This window comes from Embiotoca jacksoni, unplaced genomic scaffold (assembly GCF_022577435.1).
Source record: "Embiotoca jacksoni isolate LCO1_2020_lvr unplaced genomic scaffold, fEmbJac1.0.p SCAF_17, whole genome shotgun sequence".
Lineage (NCBI taxonomy): Eukaryota > Metazoa > Chordata > Actinopteri > Embiotocidae > Embiotoca > Embiotoca jacksoni.
The window spans coordinates 3,387,756-3,410,900 of NW_027185307.1; the positions used below are offsets into that span (position 1 = coordinate 3,387,756).

The 23,145-nt window shown below is 41.2% G+C and overlaps 1 protein-coding gene across 1 annotated transcript in view; it reads left to right on the forward strand.

Annotated features, from left to right (window-relative positions):
• The window catches only part of vopp1b (VOPP1 WW domain binding protein b), a 54,511-nt gene extending 31,366 nt beyond the window's left edge, over nt 1-23,145 (forward strand). The window contains exons 3-5 of the mRNA XM_069151260.1: nt 4,785-4,862; nt 7,851-7,984; nt 16,077-23,145. Of these exons, the coding sequence (XP_069007361.1) occupies nt 4,785-4,862; nt 7,851-7,984; nt 16,077-16,276 (412 nt within the window). The 3' untranslated portion in view covers nt 16,277-23,145. The remainder of the gene's footprint in view (nt 1-4,784; nt 4,863-7,850; nt 7,985-16,076) is intronic.

Sequence of the window (23,145 nt, forward strand, 5' to 3'; positions counted from 1 at the left end):
GCAGGAATGATCTCCTGTATCTGTCCTTGTGACAGCGGAGCTGGAGGAATCTTTTAGAGAAAGTGCTCCGCTGTCCCTGCAGCAGGTGGTGGAGAGAGTGGACAGGATTATCCAATATGGACAAGTTTGTTCAGCGTCCTCCTCTCCACCACCTTTTCCAGGCTGTCCAGTTTGTAGCCGATGATGGAGCCGGCCTTCTTAACCAGTTTGTTAAGTCTGTTGGTGTCACCGGCTCCAATGCTGCTCCCCCAGCAGACCCCAGCGAAGTACAATGCACTGGCCACAACAGACTGGTAGAACATCTCGCTGCACACATTGAAGGATCGAAGTTTCCTCAAGAAAAAGAGTCGACTCATCACCTTCTTGTAGACAGCATTGATGTTGGTCTTCCAGTTCAGTCTGTTGTCGATGGACACACCCAGGTACTTGTACTCCTCAACCATGTCCACCTCCTCTCCCAGAACTCTCAGCGGTTGTGGAGCCGTCGTCTTCCTCCTGAAGTCGACCACCATCTCTCTGGTCTTGGCCACGTTCAGGAGCAGGTGATTCCTTCCCGCCCACTCCACAAAGTCCTCCACTACTGCCCTGTACTCATCCTCCCATCCATCCCTTATACACCCAACCACTGCAGAGTCATCAGAGAACTTCTGCAGATGTCTTGACTCTGAGTTGTACTGGAAGTCAGTTGTGTATAAGGTGAACAGGAAGGGAGACAGAACAGTTCCCTGAGGAGCTCCAGTACCACTGATCACCGTATCAGACAGCACACTGCCCAGACGGACAAACTGTGGTCTGCCTGTCAGGTAGTCATTGATCCAGGAGACGGTGGGCGCGTCCACCCCCACCACCCGTAGCTTCTCACTCAGCAGCAGTGGTTGGATGGTGTTAAATGCACTGGAGAAATCAAAGAAAGTGATTCTCACAGATTCACCGATTCCATCCAGGTGAGACTGAGCTCATTGCAGCAGGTAGATGATGGTGTCGTCCACTCCCACACGAGGCTGGTACGCAAATTGCAGAGGGTCCAGAGAAGATTTCACCAGCGGCCTGAGGTGGGCCAAGACCAGCCTCTCCAGCACCTTCATCACATGAGATGTGAGGGCAACCGGTCGGTAGTCGTTGAGGCCAGATGGAGTCGTCTTCTTGGGGACAGGAACCAGGCAGGACGTCTTCCACAGCACCGGGACCTCCTCCTGCTTCAGGCTCAGGTTGAAGAGGTGTTGTAGGACCTCAGCCAGCTGGACGGCGCAGGTCTTCAGGACCACGGGGCTGATGCCGTCAGGTCCTGCCCTGCAGCCTTGCGCTGGTGGATTCTCTCCAGCTGTCTCCTAACCTGGCCAGTCGTCACAGAGAGGAGGGGTGGGGGGGGGGGGGGGTCGAGGTGTCGATGGAGGAAGAGCCCTTTGAGATTGAGGGCTCTATGCAGTTCACCAGGGGGCGTAGAGGGGGGAGGGGGGGAGGCAGCAGAGGTGTTTGGGAGGTGTGAGGTGTGGAGGAGACAGATGAGGGTGGTGAACTAAACCTGTTGAAGAAACAGTTTAGCTCATTTGACCTCTCCAGGGAGCCCCCTGGTTGTCTCTCTCCACACTCTGGTCCACACCTCCCTCACGTTGTTCTGTTGGAGTTTGGCCTCCAGCTTCCTCCTGTAGGAGTCCTTGCACTCCCTGAGCTTCTCCTTCAGGTAGCGATGCACTCTCCTGAGCTCGTCCCTGTCCCCAGACCTGAAGGCTGCTTTCTTCTTATTAAGAAGAACTTTCAGGTCACTGGTGATCCACGGCTTATTGTTGGGGAAGCAGTGTACAGTCCGGGATGGTACGGTGGAGTGTTCACATAATTTAATGTATTCTGTGATACAGTCTGTCATGCTTTTGATGTCCTCCCCATGTGGTCCACACAGCACATTCCAGTCCGTGGACTCAAAGCAGTCCTGCAGGGCTTCTTTAGCCTCCTGTGTCCACCTCCTCACAGTCCTGGTGTTCACAGGCTGTCTCTGCACCAGGGGAACATACTTGGGAGTCAGCAGGACCAGGTTGTGGTCTGATCTACCAAGGGGGGGAAGGGCAGTAGTACTGTATGTATCCATGGCATTAGCATACAGTAAGTCCAGAGTTTTATTGTTCCGGGTGGGGCAGTTCACATACTGGTGCAAAGTTGGCAGAGCTTTGTCCAGACTGGTGTGGTTAAAGTCTCCAGTAACTGCCAAAAATGCACCGGGATGCTTAGTCTGCAGTTTAGACACAGTGGAGTGGATGGTGTCCACTGCTGCCTCTGCGTCAGCTGATGGAGGAACGTACACAGCGATAACAATGGCGGACGTGAACTCCCTCGGCAAATAATACGGGCGCATCCCCACGGCTAGCAGTTCAATGTCCGGGCTACAGAAACGTTCCTTCACACACACGTGGTCGGGATTGCACCACCTCTCGTTCACACAGACTGCAATCCCTCCACCTTTCTTCTTACCGCTCCGAACAACGTCTCTGTCCGCCCGAACAGTCCTGAAGCCGGGTACGGCCACGCTGTGGTCCGGGAAATGTGAGTGCAGCCATGTCTCGGTGAAACACATGATGCTGCACTCCCGGTACTCTCTCTGGGTCTTTACCAGCGCGCCGAGCTCGTCCGTCTTGTTGGCCAACGACCTCACGTTCCCCATTAAGATCGCCGGTACCGCTGGTTTATATTTCCTCCTTTCCGCCTTTAGCTTAGCTCCAGCTCTGCAACCCCGCCGTCTTCTCCGAAGTTCAACGGGGATCTCAGGCCTCGCTCCGGGCAGCAGCAGTAGGGGCCTACTCAGTGTGATCAGCTGATCACGCGAGTAAACAATAACAGTGCCCCCAGCCAGAAACGTGGAAAAATTACGGTCCATTGTCTGACCGTTAACTTAACACACGAGAGAAAGAAAAAAAATAACTCCGAAGAGAGGAGAAAGGCTTAAAAAATACTAATAACAACACACTCGGGGAGGGGAGCTGCTGCAACAGGCTGCCGCTAACGCGGCGCCATCTTTTGCATATTCAGTGTTTAAACCTTTTTCAGTTATTATCACCGACTTTAGTTTCAGAGGCCATTTCTACGGTCTTCTTGGCTGATTCTGGGTCCATGTGCTCTGCTAAGTAGCTGGCTCAAAGTTTCGCTTCTCAGCCCTCCTCAGTCTGGCCTCAGTAAAGCTGTGAGGAAGCTTTACATTCTTTACAGGGACTGACAGGAATGGAAACCTTTCCTCCTCACTGCTTCAGAGTTCCTCCTGTTCCTCTTTAATGTCAGGTCCCTCTCACAAACTGGGGCTCAGCTCAAAGACAATCTCCTCTTTAATCACCAACAGCTGCCGGTCATTTGAAAACTCCAGAGGGGAAAATGAGTTCATGTGTAACTTTGACTTGTGTGTGGGGACGGATGGGGGTTTCACTCTGCCTCTCTCTAATTAAAGTCATTATTTTAAATGGCATTTTAATCATTGGGAAATTGACACAACATAATCTGTAATAGACATGGACATCTAAGCAGGACAAAACCCAAAAGCCACCCTTAGAATTAAACATGAATCAAAGATGCTGTGTGAGGTGAATTAGTCAGAAGTCACACTGCTTCTCGGAGTCATAAGTCAGTCAAATCTGAACACACAACAAATATTGACAGCATCTATTGTGACTTTTACACCCCGTGACGATAACCTCATCTCTGATGTCCATTGCATATTAACGTCTTAAAATTGACAAAGTTGCCTCTGAACCTGCCTGAGAATCATCATGTTTTTAGTATCACAGGAATACAATAATAGTTGTGCATCCAAACATTACAAGCAGGAGCTGCTTACAGCTAATTTTGCATACTTTAATGGCAGCAAAATGTAATCAAAAAAATAAAAAATTCTAAATAGAACTAACTAGCCTGTTAGATTTTTTTTGTACCCATTGACACTGCCTGGTGAGCATATAATTATGTTCCTCAGATGTGCAGCAGCTCGTCTCCTCCCGTGCCTGAGCAGAAGAATTTCAGAAGACATTATGAAAACAGCTCTCTGAACCATATTCAGTTGACTCATTAAATACATGTACGTGAACTATAAAAACAGTGGCAAGGCTACCGCTGCTTTAAGGTTATTTTAATATCTGGTTGCTTTGTATGGGTAATGTAACTTCACAATGAACTGGTCGTATCAAAAATGTGTATATGGTTACAGCTCCCCATCCGGCAGGTGGATACAGTACTGACAAATTATTTTGTAAATGTGTGCACAGATATGTCTTGAAAAGTTTTATTTCAACATTGTGATGATGTATGTCGATTACAATAATGTCGCAGCAGAACATCCAAATAGTGTCCGAAACGTGTCAATGGCTATTTGAACTTATCTGCACTATACAGTGAGGAGTGACTGAGTGAACAAATTTACAGTTCTAACAGGGGGCGGAGTTTAGTTTAAGTAATTCAGTAGATGTAGACAACACTATGTCTATTCAGACAGCGTAATCCAGACATTGAGAAACTCTTGCTGCATGTCAAATAAACGTTTTCAGGTTAAGACTAGAGCATGCTGAGAGAAACCTTCTTTAAACAGACCTTTGGCACCAATTGTGAACACTTAAAAAAAAAAAAAAAAAAAAAAAAAAAAAAAAAATTTTTAAAGAGTTTCAGACTCTTGGCAAACATTTTTCATAATGTATAAAATACAATATAGGCACACTGTAAGAGACTGGATAACAATAATACGATGCTTGCATCATATTATGATGGTATTAGTGCTGCTGCTGACCTGCTGCTCGCTGTGTGCCTTTGTGTTTCAGATGTCGCTCCTATGAGGACTGCTGTGGGACTCGCTGCTGTGTGAGAGCCCTGTCCGTCCAGAGACTATGGTACTTCTGGTGAGTTGTGTGTGCTACATTTTTCTTTTATTTATTCTGAACCATTCAGTATGAACATCAGCAACATGCCAGTCAGTGAACTGAAGAAAGTGATTTCGAAAAGTGAAATGTAATTTCCACCTTTACTCAGAGTGGAAATGTGAACTCTAATACTGATTCCAGAGCAGCTTCCTCAACTTCTTGTACTGGGCTTTGTACTCAGGGCATTTTGTTCTTTTTAAAATGCCGTGGTTTGTTTTAGTTTCACTGGCTGTCAGCAAATTGCTTTATTTAAATAATGAATGCATATGCTAAACCAGAATGAATGCAAGTGCCAACATTTTAATATATATATTAATATACATTCGTTCACATTAATTCATTCAAAGAGTCGCTACCACCTGTGGCTTTCACACCAATGTCAGGTGAGGTGTGTGTGTGTGTGTGTGTGTGTGTGTGTGTGTGTGTGTGTGTGTGTGTGTGTGTGTGTGTGTGTGTGTGTGTGTGTGTGTGTGTGTGTGAATGGGTGAATTAGAGACAAGCATTGTAAAGGGGTGTATAAAGCGGCGGCCAGATAAAACATTTACCATGTTATTGGGAGGGGAAAAGAGCTCAGTACAAAGGATTGTTTTAGTAAATATATTCATTCACTTTAATATTGTCCACATTTTTCAGGCTATGTTGTAAGTTTTTGCGGTCTTTGGATGGAACATGCATTGGAACATTATTACGATCAAAACTTTTGTAATACACTGCTACACCGCACAGTTGACTATAGTTGAGCTAGTTTCAAGCTCGTTATGGTCATAAACAACTAAGGTGGTCATTTTGAATCTGATATGTGCGGTGGATATGGTTGTGTTAAGACCTCTGCCTAAGTGTTATTAACAGGTGTAAAGTGATACTTGTGTTTTAACACAGCTGGCAGTAATAAAGTGGAGCAACGATAACAGTTTCATTTTACAGTAGCGCGCCAGAATCAATGGTTGTCTGCCAAAGGGCAGTGGGATGCCAGGATTGGTGCCAGGATAAAAATTTGCGTCGAAACAATAGTTTCACTGGCTGTTAGCAATTGCTTTATTTCTAAATAATGTAAAATGCCCACATAAAAGCTATCATTTCATCAATTGCATCTCCCTCTGCCTGTTTGTAGTTTCGGTTTGCACATAAAAACACGTTTTGCCCATAAATTTAAGTGCCAACATTTAATATGTGTATATATATATATATATATAAGTGCAATGGAACAGACTTAATGAACAATAATAAGTAATAAGTACATGAAGCATGTGACTGAAGCTCCTGCTCCACTGAAGAGATGGAATTTATCAGCAGATGAAAACTTCAGGTCTGTGCAGACTGACAAAGAAACTTCCACCTCTGAAAGGAATACATGAAATAAACAGAAATAATATACTTCCAACATTCACAAGAAATATGCGCAGATGTATCCAGATAGATTAGATTAATCCAGTGGTTTCCAACCTAGGGGTGACATTTTACAAAAAGCAGTGTGTGGGGTCACATTTCAGATGGCCAGTTGTTGATGGTTCAGTTTAACAACTGCCCCTACAATTATGTTTACCCCCTGAACCTCTCAAATGGTTTAATTTCAACAAATGTCCAAATGATCCAATATGTCAGAAAAGCCAAAAATTTGTTTAAATGTTCAAAAACTAAAAACAGAATTTGTGTATTAAAACTTTGGTTTTTTTCCTTTCCTCTCCCAATAATCACCTCACGACCCCCTCAGATTCATCTGGCGTCTGTGTATATAAACCTGGATATAACTTAGTTTACACTCGCTCCACCTCCAGCAGCTGCAACAGCAACGTGCTTTTATATTTTTTAATAAACTAATGATGTCAAATAATAATAATAAAACATCAGTCACTGGAATAAAATTAATACTTTTACTACGAAGTAAGCTACAGTTTACTGCTGCTAAAACTTCTGTAATATTATTTAAGTAGGTATTTTCATCCAGGACTTTTACTTATTTGTTTTTACATTGCTATATTGGTATTTTTTTTACTTACGCAGAAGGATATGAATAATTATTTCACCGCTAAGATTTAATGAATAAAAATGTCTTAATACAGATTACTACTTCAATTAAATTCAATTCAATTTTATTTATATCGCGCCAAATCACAACGCAGGTTATTTCATGGCACTTAACACATCAAAGTCCTTTCAGCAGAACTTTACAATATTAGAGAAACCCAAAAATTCAACAATTCCCACATAAGCTGGGAGGGAAAAAAAACTCCTCTTTAAGGGAGAAAAACCTCCAACAGAACCAGACTCAGAGGTGGGCGGAGCATCTGCCTCGACTGGTTGGGGTGAGAGGAGAGCAGAGAGAGAAAAGGACAGCATAGAGATACGAGAGAACGACAATCGCAGAGCAGAGACGTGCAGCTCCATGGCGGGACATCTGCAAAAGAAAGAACAGAACTTAGTTGTATGTATACATGAACAGAAAGTCAGACAACCATTTAAGGCAACATTCAGACCTACAGTCTGATAATATAAAAACATTTTAACACTATGTTTACTGCTTAGAGCACAATAGAAAAGGACAGAAAAAAATTATAATTAACAGAAATGAATGCGTTTTAAGACCTTCAAACAACCTGCAACACAAACAGAAGAATATTGTGCACCTGTATGTAAGACAAGAGAGTGGATTGTTAATGTCTATCTTGAAAGTGTAAATCCTTCAAATGACACACTGAATTCAATGTTGCTCTCAGTCAGTCACAGGTTTTGAGAGAGCGACGACACTGTGTAACCTTGTGAATCCTTGTAGTGGTAGGGAACCTTTGTCGTCAATAGATGTATACGATGCAATAATCAGGTAAGAAACGAGGTGGATAATAAAAGTGAAACCCAACCTTAAGCCTGATCTTTTCCTCCATCCTCCTTCTAGTCTGGAGTCTCTCGGCTCCGGCTGCTCAGGCCGTGATGATGCTGAAAGTTCTAAAATATGCTTTCATTTTCTCTCAGGGTGCTCCTGATGATGGGAGTGTTGTTCTGCTGCGGGGCTGGCTTCTTCATTCGCAGACGGATGTATCCATCTTCTCTGAGAGACGAGCCAGCCTTCAACGTCTCTTTTACCAGGCATCCTGCGAACTCACCAGGTACGGTAGGGCTCAGATGGGTAAACAAATGAAAGGGTGGCAAAAACAAACTAAAATGCACTTTTAAAAAGGGTGGAAGGTTCAAAATACACATAAATGGACAAAGAAAAAGTAAAATTGTGTGAGACTGGGAGAATTGGATTAATACCTGCACATCTGTGGAGAAATGGCTTAAATGAGTTTAGAGTTGACATAGATTGGGTTAAAATGTTTTCCGTGCCATGTGTGTGTTAATGAGCGCTTTTGGCACTTGACAGGCTCTGGAGGCCCAAATAGCCGCAGTAATAAATACACTGCACGGGAAAAAGCTGCACCAGTTTAGTTGGAGTTTTCTTTTAAGTTGGCATCCAATACAATCAGGATCCTAATACAACCATTGTTTAACACTTTATAATGAAGTTACATGAACTACCATAAATTCATGATGAAATCCTGCATGATTTACGCATTACTTCATGCATTAATAATTCATCAATCATCAGAAAGTAACAGTTCAAAGTCTTTCATTCATGATCTTGTGCATGAACAACACATTAGTTAAAACATTAACTAAAGTGAGTACAGCATCAATGTTATTGATGCATTAAACATGATCATAATGAATTCTAAGCAAAACAATTTGGGCCACTGAACCAAACACTGCAGCAGAAAGTACAAAACAAGACGAGCGAGTGAAACTGCAAAAAAGAAACAACAAACGAAAACAAAACCATGGGAGAGAGAAGGCATGGAGTTAATAAGATGTAACGGTGCCATGTAAGGCTCCTGAAGGGCCTCAGAGCATCATGGAAGATTCCCCCGGACCCTAGGCTAACAGGATAACTAAGATTGAATTTAGGTATAAACTTTATCAGAATGGAAGGTTTTAAGCCTAATCTTAACGCTAGAGAAGGCGTCTGCCTCCTGAGCCGAAAGCAGGGAGCTGGTTCCACAGGAGAGGAGCCTGAAAGGTGAAGGTTCCAACTTCCACTCTCTACTTATGGAAACTCTGGGAACCGCAAGCAGGCCAGCACTCAGAGCGAAGTCTTTGAAATTAGTCTTTGGCCTGGTCATGAAGAGCTTTGTAATTTAGCAGGATCATTTTTAAATCTATTTATGATTTTACAAGAAGCCAATGAAGAGAAGCCAAAACAGGAGAAATATGGTCTCTCTTGTTAAATCCTGTCAGTACTCTTGCATTTTGGATCAGCTGCAGGGTTTTTAATGAGTAATTTGGACGTCCTAACAACAAGGAATTACAATAATCTAGCCTAGAAGCAACAAATCCATGAATGAGTTTTTCTGCGTCACGCTGAGGAAGGAGTTTCCTGATTTTATTAATATTACATAGATGAAAGAAGGCAGTTCTGGAGATTTGCTTTATATGGTGTCTAAAGGACAAATCCTCATCAAAGATGACTCCAAGGTTCCTCACAGTTTTGCTGGAGGCCAAGACAACATCATCTAGAGTAACTAAGTGATTACAGAAAGAGTTTCTGAGGTGTTTGGAGCCAAATACAATGACAAAAATAAAAAATTTAAGCCCATCCAACCTTTAGTTCTTTCAGGATATTCTTGCAGTTTTACTGACTAATTTGCCTCGTGTTGTTATGAACAAATTGAAAACTATCCGACAGATAAGATTTGAACCAGTCTAATGGAGTTTCTTTGATCCTAGTAACATTCTACAATCTTTGCAATAAAATCGTGTCATCAGTTGTATAAAATGCAGCACTGAGGTCCAGAAGAACAAGTACAGAGTCAGTCCATTGTCTGAGGTTATCAGAAGATCATTTCTAACTTTCACCAGTTTCAGCTGTTTCTGTGCTATGATGAACTCTAAATCCTGACTGAAAATCTTCAAACACATCATTCCTCTGTAAATGATCACCTAGTTGATTTGCAATTACGTTTTAAGGTTGTTGTTGTTTTTTAAATAGGGCAGGTTGGATATCTGCCTAAAGTTTCCGAAAACAGCTGGACCAAGAATAGGCTTTTAAAGTAAAGGTTCAATTACAGCAACTTTAAAAGTTTGTGGTACATAACCTGTTGAAATAGATGAATTGATCTGATCTGATAAATTAAGTGATAATTAAGGGAAAGACATCCTTGAGCAGTCTTGTTGGGATGGTGTCTAAGAGACAGGTTGATGATTTAGATGAAGTCATTACTGCAGTTAGCAGAGAGCTCAACAGGAAAGAAGTGTTGTCAGTATAAATCCAGTCCCATGGCTGTTTCTAAGGCTGCTGTGCTTGACAACACATTCCTGACAGTGGCAGGAAGGTTATGCCTAATTCTTTCCCTAATAATAATAATTTTGTCAGTAAAGAAGTGGATGAAGTCATTACTACTGAGAGCTGAAGGAAAGAAGGAGGGGTCAACAGAGCTGTGACTCTTTGTCAGCCTGGCTACAGTGCTGAAAAGAAACCTGGGGTTGTTCTTGTTTTCCTCCGTTAATGAGGAATAACATGCAGTTTTAGCATTACAGAGCGCTTTCTTATATGATATGATCTAATTTAGAAATACCTCTGAATTAGTGGAACGTCACTTCCTTTCCAGCTCTAGCGTAGTCTGCTTTAAAGAGCGTATTTTTGAAGTGTGCCAAGAGGACAGCCTCCTCTGGTTCATTAGTCTGATTTTGAGAGGGGCAACAGTATCGAGTGTCGTACGCAGAGAGACTGCAGCGCAGTCAATGAGATGATCTACTTGTGTGAGAGTAAAGTCAACGTAGCTGCACTCCACTTTATTGGCATTGAAGAAGATGAAAATGGAATCACCTCCTTAAATTTGGCCACAGCATTATCAGGAAGATATCTACTGCTATACATTTTTACCCCATATGCTGTGTAGTCTATTGTTGTAAATTAAAATGCTTTTAAAGAATATTCAGCAAAAGAGGGTTTTGAGTAAATTCTATTAAATGTTCGGTTTCCATGATCGAGTATGTGATCATAACAGTGATCACACACTTGTTGACATTTGGAGAAAAGTCAATTCTGTCTAAAAATGAAGTGAAGGCAGAATTGAGGCTGTCATCGTCCACATCAACATGAATGTTAAACTTACATACTAGGATCAATTTATCTGTACAATTAGATCTGATCTAACCTAGTGGTGACTAAAACACTTATTTTGCACAGTCAGCACAACAGGTTTTGAGGGAGTATTAGGGAAATGTGTATGTTAGGAATGACTTCTCCTTAAGAACTGAACACATACTGTACAGATGAAGAAAACATTCACAAAAATATATTTTCCTTTTGTAAACGGTACAAATTGACTGGAAGGCAGTCTGATGAAAAGAGCTAATTGGATGTAAAGACATGTAAATCTTGCCTCCTCTGGCTGATACTCTCAAAGCAACCACCAAATCTTCAGGAACAATAATTTTGACATTTTACAATCATTGTAAATTCTAATCTTTTAAACTTCAGTTTAAAATGGAGAATTGGGGAGAAAGTAGGGCAACTGATAAAACTCAAGTCTTAATATTATATGAATAGAATTTTACTTTGTCAGTCAACCAAGCAGAAAATTGAAACGAGTACTCCAATAATAACCACGATGTTAAACTCTATTGCGCAGCAGACTACATACTGGAAAGGTGACCAGGGGAGGAGGTTATTACGAGCTTCCCTCATTCTGATGAACTCCAACATAAAGTCAGCATCACAGGCTGCTTGTTTTAATCATTTCTGACACTCTTCTTGGAGAATCCAAATAGGATAAGGATTTCATAAGAGTTCGTTCGAGGTTTTGGGTTGCAAGGGATCTCAGTGATATAACTTCGCCAGTTGTGGCAGGGCCAAAAACAAAATGAAGGGAAGGATGTCCTGCCAATGACTACATTCATTTTTTTTTAAAATGTTTTCTTACTGGTGTTTGTTTTATTAACTTTATGATCTATCCTGCTGTTACTTTGGAGGTGCAGTATATTCTGTTGTATATTCTGTTTTATGAATAACAATTATCATTAAAGTTGTAATCCAAAAGATTTCTGTACATCAAACATTACATTAGTTTGTCACTTAGGACCTTATTTTCTGCAGTGCAGGCACAGTGCGTACCTGTGACCAACTTGTTTGTTATTTCGGTGAACTTCAATCATGGGCAATTAAAATCAACTCCTCTCATCCCCTTTAAACCCACTCTGGTGCGGCTTGTTGTCGGGTTCATAATGATAGACGAAGGAGCAGACCAGCAATGCCATCCGAACTTTACGCAGGAGAAAACTGACATTCTTGTCTGTGACATCTAATTTATGGAACTATGAATTGGCCTCTGCAGGCTGATGATGTCAGATTGGCTTGGGAAGAGGTAACTAATATTATAAATGCCTCTCCCCCTTGTATTATGAGAATTATTGCCCTCAGCAGAGGAGGTAGCTGCAACGATAGTCTGAGCTGTGAGTTTAGAGGGTTTCGGTGGCATTGATGTCACGTACCAGGTGTTACATTGGAAATGTGGATAATTTTACTTTAAACTTTTTTTTTTTTTTTTATAAATTTTTAACAACAGCAATGTTCTCAAAATGTCAAAGATGTTGTGGCGTTGGTACCTGAATTGCATAGTAGCATTGACGACTGTGCAAAATTTGCTGTCCAATCATCAATTAAATAGATTCACCTGCTGTGCATAAATCACCCTAATTTACCCTGCATAAACTACGCCTTGTCACACTGTAGCCTCATGCAGCAGGGAAGATTACTAAACCTGATAAGTCAGTGAAAAGGCTTTTTAATTATTACCCCTTTATGTGTAATGTTATTACATTTTATTAAAAAATTAACCCAGGTAGCCTTTTAGAGATTAGAGAAACTACAATATCAAGAATGTGTCAAATCATTTGATTTGAACATGAAAAAATAAACAAAATGAGTAACTAAATGCACTCATTAAAAAAATATTGACTCTTGTCCGTTTTAATTAAAGGCAGGTCTCTATCAGCACCGCAGGCGTCCCTCTCCACGAGCCCGGAGAAGAGGGCGAGGAGCAGAAGGTAGATGTGGAGTGGGAGCAGAGGGGGGAGACAACCTAAGGCTGGCAGGAGGTGGACAGGGACAAAGGGAGGAGGACCGACCCTTCCTGGACCTCCAGCAAGCTGGTTTAGACATGCTGGAGAGGAAGCTGGGGTCGCTCAACTCCTGCCTGCAATTGTAGCCCCCCGCTGCTGGTCTCCGTTAACGCCTGCCTCAGGAGGCTAGCAGATGCAGTGGAACGGCTGTCTCCCCCCCACCCAGCAGCACCCACCTCTGCTCCCCCTGCTGAGCCACGCCCAGCATGCCCACAGTGAATCAGAGGAGGGAGGGCAAGGAAAGGAAAAAGCGGGAATTAGTTATTTCAATAAAAACTTTGAATATTATTTAATTGTAAATATGTTAATAATAAAGACACATCCATTTGTTTTGGTGTAGGAGTACACTCACTACACTATGGAGCCAGTTGAGCAGACAGCAGGTACGATCTCTCCCATGCACCCAGCTGTTCTCCGTTTTGAGTCCAATAACGTCTCATCTATGGGGTCAGTGTGACATTCCATTGTGAAGAACACAAACACGCCACAAAGTGTTTCCTGACACTGTGAGGCCGGATTGTAATCTGAAACATCTGAAACTCATTTTTCATCATTCCAAATGTGCGTTCTGTCACTGACCCAGCACGACTGAAAACACCATTAATAACACGTTGACTTCTCATTGTGGACATTATGTATGGCATAATCAGACACATTTTTAATGGATAGCTATTGTTACTTAGCAGCCACCAGTACAAGGGGGCATCTGCTTTAAAGATTGTAAGAATGATAGAATTCGCTAAGATGAATGAAAGGTGTGCAGACCCTGGATAGTTGGCATACACTTGTATCACCGGGCAGTTTTCATCACAAATCACCTCAGTGTTAATGGAGTGGACTCCCTAAAATTCACATAAGTGAGAGCATCAGTAGCTGTAACACGCAACTTGCACATTAGTGCAGTCAATTGCACCAAGTATCTCAGAATCCACGATTCAGCAAGAATTCTTGTTTAGTTTTCAGCTGGCTTTCGTGTGTTATCGGGAAAACGATGAGGTCACTGGCATGTCGGACTAGACTGGAATAACAAGCATGTATAGCCGAACTGACGGTGGACTAGTTTACACCAACCACTGGGCCCAAGGTGTGTTGAAAACAGCCGGTGGCAAGGAAGTTCAGAGCGGCTGTCAGTTTTAACAACTGACTCACAGACAGATGTAACTTTTTGCTGACGTGTTTCCTTTGGCATGGGTAGTTGTCACATGAAAGTCAATGGTTGTTCTGGCTTAATTTCAAGTCAGTCAGATGAAAAATCAGTTGAAATTGCAACTGACCAGCAGTGGGGAAAGTTCTGAAGAAAAAAGATACCACTGCCAGACTTTTAAATAAACACAGGACCTGTGACCCACAGAAAACAACTGCAGCTGACAACAGCAGAATCCTTGGACCTGTAAAGAAGCCCCCCCCCCCCTCCCTCCCACTGCAATGTTCTGGAGATGAGATCAAAATGAACATTTGTCAAAGTGATGGAAAGCCAAAAGTGGCCATGATCCAAACCATCCAGCTGATCACTGAAACATATCATCATGTCATGGCCTGGCCATGTGCAGTATCGCTGCTTCTGGAACTGACTCACTTGCCCATTAAATGGCAGCACCAGAATTAATTCAGAGGTGTACACACACATTTTGCCTGGCTGTGTAAAAAGCAATTTCTCTAATGTGATTGGCCATGAGCCTGTCGACCAAAGCTTTTATCAACGACTGAAAATGGAAGTTGTCAGTCATGAGATTTAAACTCTACTGAGCCTTTTAATTGGTGACAAGGAGCCTGAGGACAGGGAATGAACTTACTTTTGTACTGTGCAAATAACAAAATGAATGTGCATATAAAGTGAACAGAATGAAAAAGAATCTAAACCCAGTCTAATTTTTCCCACAAAAAGCTAAGGCCCAGTACACACTGCCTGCATGGCGTATGCGTCGCATCTTGAGTTTCTTTTTGGCGGCTACGTTAACAGGTTTGCCAGACTCAGGCTTGACTCACATACGTCACCCAGAGAATAAACCCGTCATCTATTTTTCTACATGTGCCGTGCATGGTTACCAGCAAAAAAGATCTGCGAACACATGTGCACTATATAATCACGACAGAAACCCAATGTAGGGTTGAATGATTCTATTTTAAAAAGTATTTACTGGAGAAAATAGAAAAATATCCTTCAGTTCAAAAGGAATAATCTACTAACATACATAATGCCATAATGCCTGTTTTATTTGTATTTTATTTTCTGTACAGAACTAAGTTTGGATAAACTGGAAATCATTGATCTTTCTCACTCCGCATCATTCACAAGTACGATCTGGTTACTCGTAGTGTGCTGCTTGTTTCCTTACTTGACAGTGTGCACTAATGCACTCAAAACAGCAAGTAAAAGTATGTGAATTGAGACACAGCCGGGTGGAAAATAAAGTCTGATGTGATATGAAAAGCAACTAAATGGATGGTGAGATCGTTTTGTAAACTGCTGAATATGAACTGCGTTTGCTGGTCACAGTGGTTGTTACATGTGACATTTTGCCTTTTGATTAAATGACATTTAGCACAATGCAGGTCACTTGCTGTGATCGCTAGAAGCCACAGGTAAGGTCAGTAAGTCCAACAGAACCGAATCTTAAAGCCAACTAAAAAGCAATGTTGTTCTCTTCTGGAGAACTCATCTATTGTTTGGATTTAATGTGATATTTTTTTAATAATGCTGTTAAATTTGATGTGGTATATGAGATATGAGCATGTATAATCATGTGGTGCTGTTTTTATACACATTTCCAGTTTGGAAATGACAGTAAACGTGGAAGAAATCTTCACTGAGGTTTGAAAGGTTCCATCAAAGTACAATAGAATCAGACTTGGTGAATAAATAACGACATATAAGGCTTCAATGTCCACTTTTGAGCTTTGACTTCTGCAGGTATTAAGATGAATTTTTCTGCCCCTTTTCTGAAAATTTGAATTTTGAAATGCACTTGAATTGAAACAAAGTGAACAGTCAGACATTCTAGGAAGGAATGATATCACCGCTTCTGTTTGTCTTCACAGTTTCCCAGCAGCCAGGGAGTATGCAAGGCTTCGGTGTCAATGGGATGACAGGAGGTGACCCGGGGGTTAACATGACCCACCCGGCGTACCCTGCGCAGCCCGGTTCGGCCCATATGATGATGGGTTCCTATCCACCACCTCCATCCTACTGCAACCACCCACCACCGTCCTACGAACAAATATTTAATGACAAGAAGTAACATCAGAAAGGAACTAAGGGGATGGAACTTGATGTGGAAAAGGGAGGAAGGGAAGGAGGCACTCAGGCTGAATCATCAGGAAGTTCAGAGGAAGACGAGGATGAGGCACACCTGCCAGTTGTTTGCAAATTCATGATTACTGTTTATAGATGTAAGAATGGTAAAACACAAAATGTTCTGTCCTGTGGAAAAAACAAAACAAAAGAGGTACAATAAGCAGACATACTTATTTCTTTAACACACAGACAAACATACACACATAGAGCTTCATCTGGAGTGCTTAATTTACTCTCGATGTATGTGGATCGATTTGTACAGTGAACTGTGCCAGCCTTGGTCAGCTGAAGACAAGTCATGATGGACTTGGTCCGGTCACCTGTTTCCTTCACACTCCTAATGCAGTTAGAGCTACAACTGTGCAGACTGGAACAGAACATGCCACGCACACTCATTGTCTATGGAAATGCTGGATAACATGATTTGTAATGGTTATTATGATAACCATTCAGAAATAGTTTCAACTAATAATATTTAAATTAAAAAGCATACTTATAAAAAGACAGTGAAAGGACTGCGTGTGTGTAAATGGCTGTTGAAAACCATTTTCAAGGATGACGCTGATTCATTTTCTATCTAGCATTTTACTGTAACATTGACTCCTCACTTAATAGTGAGTTCTGGGTCCATTTTGTAGTCAAGTTATGTAATGACAGTGAGCTGCTGCAGCAGATGCTGGCTCATTCTCTGTGAGCAGCGACGAAGGCTTTACTTCACCTCAACACCTTCAGATGGACTCTCATTGTTGGTTGTGTGTCACGTGCTGATGGTGGTTCTGTTTGCTGCTCACTGACCGACTGACATATGAGAAATGAAATGGTATGTCACCGTTTCACCACTACTTGCTGCCATTCACTAGTTCTGCCAGTAGAGTTCTACTGATATGTGTCCCTTTTTCACTTTTTAGTCCATCATACTCGTCATTTATGCATTTATACACAATACTGGAAGAAAACCACCCCCATTTGTGGAACAGGGAAAGCTGGTGTTATTTTTGTTAGGTGGAGGACAGGTGTTGTTACAAAATGGTTATATACCATCAGCCCCAAAACAGCAGCAAATATGATTCATTCCAACAGAATTTATGTATTTTTGCCGAAAGCTCAGCTTTCGTAAACTTTGACAAATGAATTCGTTTTTTTTTACTATCATTTTTTATTAGGGATTCAAAGTAGATATAGTTTAGATTTACAAGTAGTTCCCATTTTTGTTACAACAGGACCATCCACAAGGGTCTCAAAGAGAGCCTTGACAATAAGAAGGACTATTATTAAGCCTCCCTAATAGAGAACTATAGCGCTCCATTTTCATTCGTATCTAGGTGCAGAACAAATGCAGGTCAAAGCTCAGTGTGCTGGGAGCGCCTGTAGATGTGGCCAATGATTTTGGTAACCAGGTGAACAACTACACAAGCCCCTCTTTGGCGCAGTGTAGGATAAATAGATCGTTAGGAGTAAAATATACTTCTATGCGCTGCACTTAGTCTTGGTTTCAGCAAGCACACAAAAATTGCACTGCGTGAGCTTATCTTTACTGACACGCCTCGTGTTGCTCCGGTCCCATCCCATCTTGCCTGTGGCCAGCTCTGTGTTGAGCAACGAAAAATAGCAAATCAGCACTGGCGTGGGAAAACGCAAGCTGTATGCTTTGAATCTGTGCTTTCACAGTGTGCTCTGTGTCGCACCATTCACTTTTATTTAACTTCCTCTGTCAGACTGCAGTTTGAATGGCTCCACAAAGGAGCAGTAGCTTGCAGACAGTTTGAAGACAGAGGTCAATGCTAAGAATACCTCTTTTAATGAGCAGTGTGAACTGTATTTCCATCAACCAGCTGCCTGTCTTGGACAGCTTTAGACTTCCTCTTCAATAAATTTGAAGGAAATGGTGTATTGTGGTGAAGAAAAGTGCCATGGTGGTTAATTAACTAGTTTTGTTGAGTTATGTACAGTATTGATATGTGATCATTTGGTCTGTTACTTAAGGACCTCAGGACCCCTCATGGTTCTTGACTTTTCCAGCCAGCAGTGTAAAACTCAAAGATATTCAATCAACTATCACAGTAGACAAGGCAAAGGAACAGATCCTCACATCTCAGATGCTAGAATCAAGATAATAGTTGATCTTCCGACAGTCAACATCAACCACTGCACTAGAACCATAGTCACAGCACTGAAGTGTGTCAGTCAGAACTAGTGAATGGAAGTGGAGAGTGTAACAGTGGTGCATGAGTTGCCTACTGTTTGACTAGTGTCTGCTGGCTATGACATACAACATGCTATTAACAATGAACATAAACACTAAAACCACTTATCATCAGCCACTTTTCCTTTTCAGCTCTGCATGAGCGTCCCGCTACACCTCCGAGAAGGACAAGTGGCTGACTTGATGTTACACTGCACATTATGGGTAACAATGGAGGTCAGTGTCAAAGGAACATTTTGCAATAAAAAATAAAGATATATTAACAATATCTAAATAAGAGAGAGGAAGTAGAAAAGTGGATGCACATGGTCATTCTGTCTGACTGATGGAGCTGACAGCAGTGATCCAGAGTCCCTCATCTGTCAGTCCTGCTCAATCACTTGAGTGCCAACAGCACAGAACAACCATAAAACCAGCCACCATTTCTCTGAAGAAATGCTGTTTGATGGCTCAACGCTCTCTCAGTGGAGACTGGTTTGGTTTCGACGAGTCGCTCGTATAACCTGATTGATTTGAAATATTTAACATTAATGTCGAAATGTAAAATTTTCCTCCAAGTTGTTGCAACAAACATCTCAAATGTCTTAAAGATAAAATAGTGGATCTGGTAAATCAAACCCTAATTGTGATTGAAGCAGATTGAAATGACTATGAAAAAGGATTGTCCAGTTTAAATTTACAACTGTACCAGTACATTATAAAGTTAATAATTAAAAGTACTTCAGACTTACCTAAATTGCTATTTATTAACTTGTATTGAGTTATTTGATTTCCTTTTATATGTAAAATATTTTTATCTAATTTCTGTTTTAATGATATGTTGTTGTACAACCCCTAGTACTATGTGTGTGTTATTATTGGCATACTACCACCTCTGCTTGATGGTGGATTTGAATATGATGATCAATACCAAGTCAATTACACACACAAGTAGTAATCCAGATCAGTGTGTTTGTATGGGAGCAAAGGGGCACATGTAGTCTCTATGCTAAGTATAAAACCGCTCTCAGCAGGACATCCATCCTTTGGCACTAGAGCCATTACTGCACTACCAACATGAACCTCTCCAATGCACACTCACCTACATGCACACACATACAGTATGCTTGTGTTTAAACATTCTACTTTAAAGTGGTACTCCAAATGTAGTGTTGCTCTGTCATAAAGTTGGAAGACTCCGTTTTTGAAAGATGGATAGATATTTAAACTTTTATATGGTTCAGATTAAAAAATACTGGATCCTACATTTGCCATCCTGCAACTCCACTGAACCACCTGTGTCTTGAATTCCTCACTTAAATGGGTTCCTTTGGCCTTCTGTTATATAAATTAACTGATAAAATACCCATGATGACATGTGATATGACATTATCTAGGTCAGGGGTGTCAAACTCATTTTAGTTAAGGGGCCACATACTGCCCACTTTCATCTCAAGTGGGCCAGACCAGTAAATTCATAGCATAATAACGCATACATAACGACAATATTTCTCTATGTTTAAATCATTGGTGAAGGTTGTTGGATGATAAACCCTATTTTAAGGTCTTTCTACAATAAACTAGAAACATAAAGACCAAAAACTCAGACATTAGCCCACTGTTTATCTGCCTGGGCTCTCCTCTGCAGATTCCCTAGCAGCGAGCGCTGCTCCCTCCGGAGCAGACGTCGCATTTACGCTGTTTTTGAAGCAATTACTGGATCGATTAAAAAAATTACAAAATGTTTGTACTCATAAACCTCCATATTCTCATAGAAATGCAATTTACTGTATGTCTTTCTGTAATTTTCATACTTAGCAAAGTCATCCGGCGGGCTGAGCTGGACCCCCTGGCGGGCCGGATCCGGCCCGCGGGCTGTATGTTTGACACCCCTGATCTAGGTTATTCTGCAACAGAACACATTACACACAGCTGTTTTCATGGCTTTCACGAGGCTTCTAATTTATATAATGAGTTCAGACTTCCCCACCAGGGATTAACAGGTGCACATTTTCAAAGGGTCGTCATCTGTATGCCACTAATGTGTCTCTAGCTCGGATTCAGGACTCTACACTTGACATCATAATCATGGCTATCACCCAGAATGTGGACCTCATTTTTTTTGTCCCAGACATTGGCAGTACTGGGCAGCATTTGTATAGGAGGAAGCGGTCCTGTACCATCTGTGATTGTCAATGCAGCATGCCTCACATCCACACTCACACTGAAAAAATTAATCTCACTCAAACCTGACAGCATGCAGAATAAATATGATGTAGCTGCTCACTGCTGTAAAAAAAAAAGCAACTCATTGTGAATATCTAACTATCAGTGACTTTCCAAAGTCACATTACACGTATTGTTAGTAGAAAAGGTTATTTTGTGTATTGACTGATTCATCATTACACTATGACCAAATACTGTAATGTGAATATATTTGTGAGCACAGATTTGGGACACAACTGTGGTTTCTATTGACTTGAATAGATTCCTGCTTTATAGCTGCCTGTCTGATGGGGTTTTTTCTACAGTTTTGGACTCATTAAGTTTTCCAACCATTTGTTTCATATTAAAAAAAAATCTTCCACTAATAACATGAGCAGATGTGAGCATCCAAGAGAGAGATGACACCATGGTTGTAAACTGGATCAAGGCTAATCAGCGTCATTAAGCGTGACCATCTTCATACACAAAAAGCGTGATATCCACGATAGCAGCAGGCAAAACAATAATTGATTAAAACTGTCTCATTAGATTTAGTTCAGGTTTGACGCTTCCCGTAAAGATCAAACATCCTTACAATCATGTTAAAGAGCACAGCACGGCAGACAGGTCAAATCCTAATCAGAAATCAGTCTACATGTGCTTACTTGTGGCTCTTTGCTGCTTTTGTTTGTAAAAAGGTGACATGTTATCTGCAGTGTTTACAGAGTGTTGTGTGTCATTGAGCTGAGAACAGAATGACTGCTTTTACTTTTGGTTCTCTTTTGGACGATTGTGCTGCAATAATTACCTTGATGATGACACGGGAGTTTCATGAGGTAGCTGAGCTCTGTAGCATAGTTTTGTTCCCACCACCATCACACTGATGCTCATATTTAACGAGCACCACCAACTCTGAAATAAACAAAAAACACAGTGGGCCTTATGCAAGAACACTTTAGTCTGTTTTTCAAACCTCTTGTTTTCTATGAGGTTTGCTTCATTCTTCAGGCCTCAAGTCCATGTGGAAGCCCACATGAAGACCACACTGATACACTTGTTAAACTCTAGATTCATTCCCACTGTCTGAACACAACAGGTACAACAGGTCTGGACTAATCGTGCATTTTTGAATATGAGAAAATATGAGAGAAACGGGTGAACGAAACACGTTCTCTGACATCATCTGTTTGTGCCACACAAATCTATTTGAAGTGTTCTTCCATGAGACACATTGATTCTTGATGTAAACTGTAAGCTATTGTAATTTCATCTGGTAGCCATATGGGGTTCCTAGGCTGTTGCATTTCCATGTTGAAAAAAAAAAAAAAAATCCCAATTTTTTAACAGAATTTAGAAGACATGGTTAATTTCATTTATTAAGGTAACATGCACAAAGTAAAAAAAAAAAAAAAAAAAAGACAAAAGGGAAAAACCTGTTTCATAAAATCAAATGTATCATATTTCCACATGATTTGAGCATTTATTGCACAAGTTTAAATTTTGAACTAATGAGGAGCTAAATAAGGAAGATCATTTCCATATTTTCTTGATACTATTGAGGTCCATGTCATAATGTGGTTCAGTGATTTAGTATCTCAAAATGTGTTCATTCATTGTGTACCCAAAAGGCGTAATTTGGTGGAAAATATATGTATGTGAAAATCCATGCTCACAGATTTATAAAGGATGACAATGTACTGCTTATCACATCAATTGGTAGATCACCCACGTTTACTAATCAGTGGACAGTTTCTTAATCTGCATGTACATATTTTAAAAAATGTTACGTGACATTCCAACAAACACTTATTATGACGTAAAATTATGAGAAATCTTCAGATGCCAAAACTGAAAAAAACAAATCTGGACTGATCCAAAAGCTGAATGGGAGGTGATGAGTAGTACGACATCCATTTCTTGCTCCTTATTTCGTACAGTTAGAAATCTCTCTTTCTCTGTGCACCTCTTTCTTCCCTGTCTTTTTATACTTAAATATTAACAAACTGTCATCCAGTAGGCTCCCCATGTGGCACCAGATGTGGTTGTAAAAGATTTGTACAATTGCAGAGCCGGTACTGACATGTTTTAGTTTTCCTATGTTCCACGCTCTGGACACAGTTTTGGTGCTGGTGCTGTTGTTTTGATGGAATGCCACTTTAGAGAGCCCTGTGAGCCATATCTGGTTACTGGGCTCCAATGGAAAACCAGTGACAAAGTACACTATTAGAAAAGGTATTCAGTTTAATCTTATCAAACTATGCAACATGTACTGGAACTGGAAAAGCATCTTAACCCTGTGTTGCCTGTGCTTATTATCATCCCCCTGTTGACCTTTTTTTTTCTTCCTCATTTTCATCTGTTTTGTGGCTTTCAACATAAAAAGATTGTAAAATATGTAAATAAACTTCACTTCTGATAAAATGTAA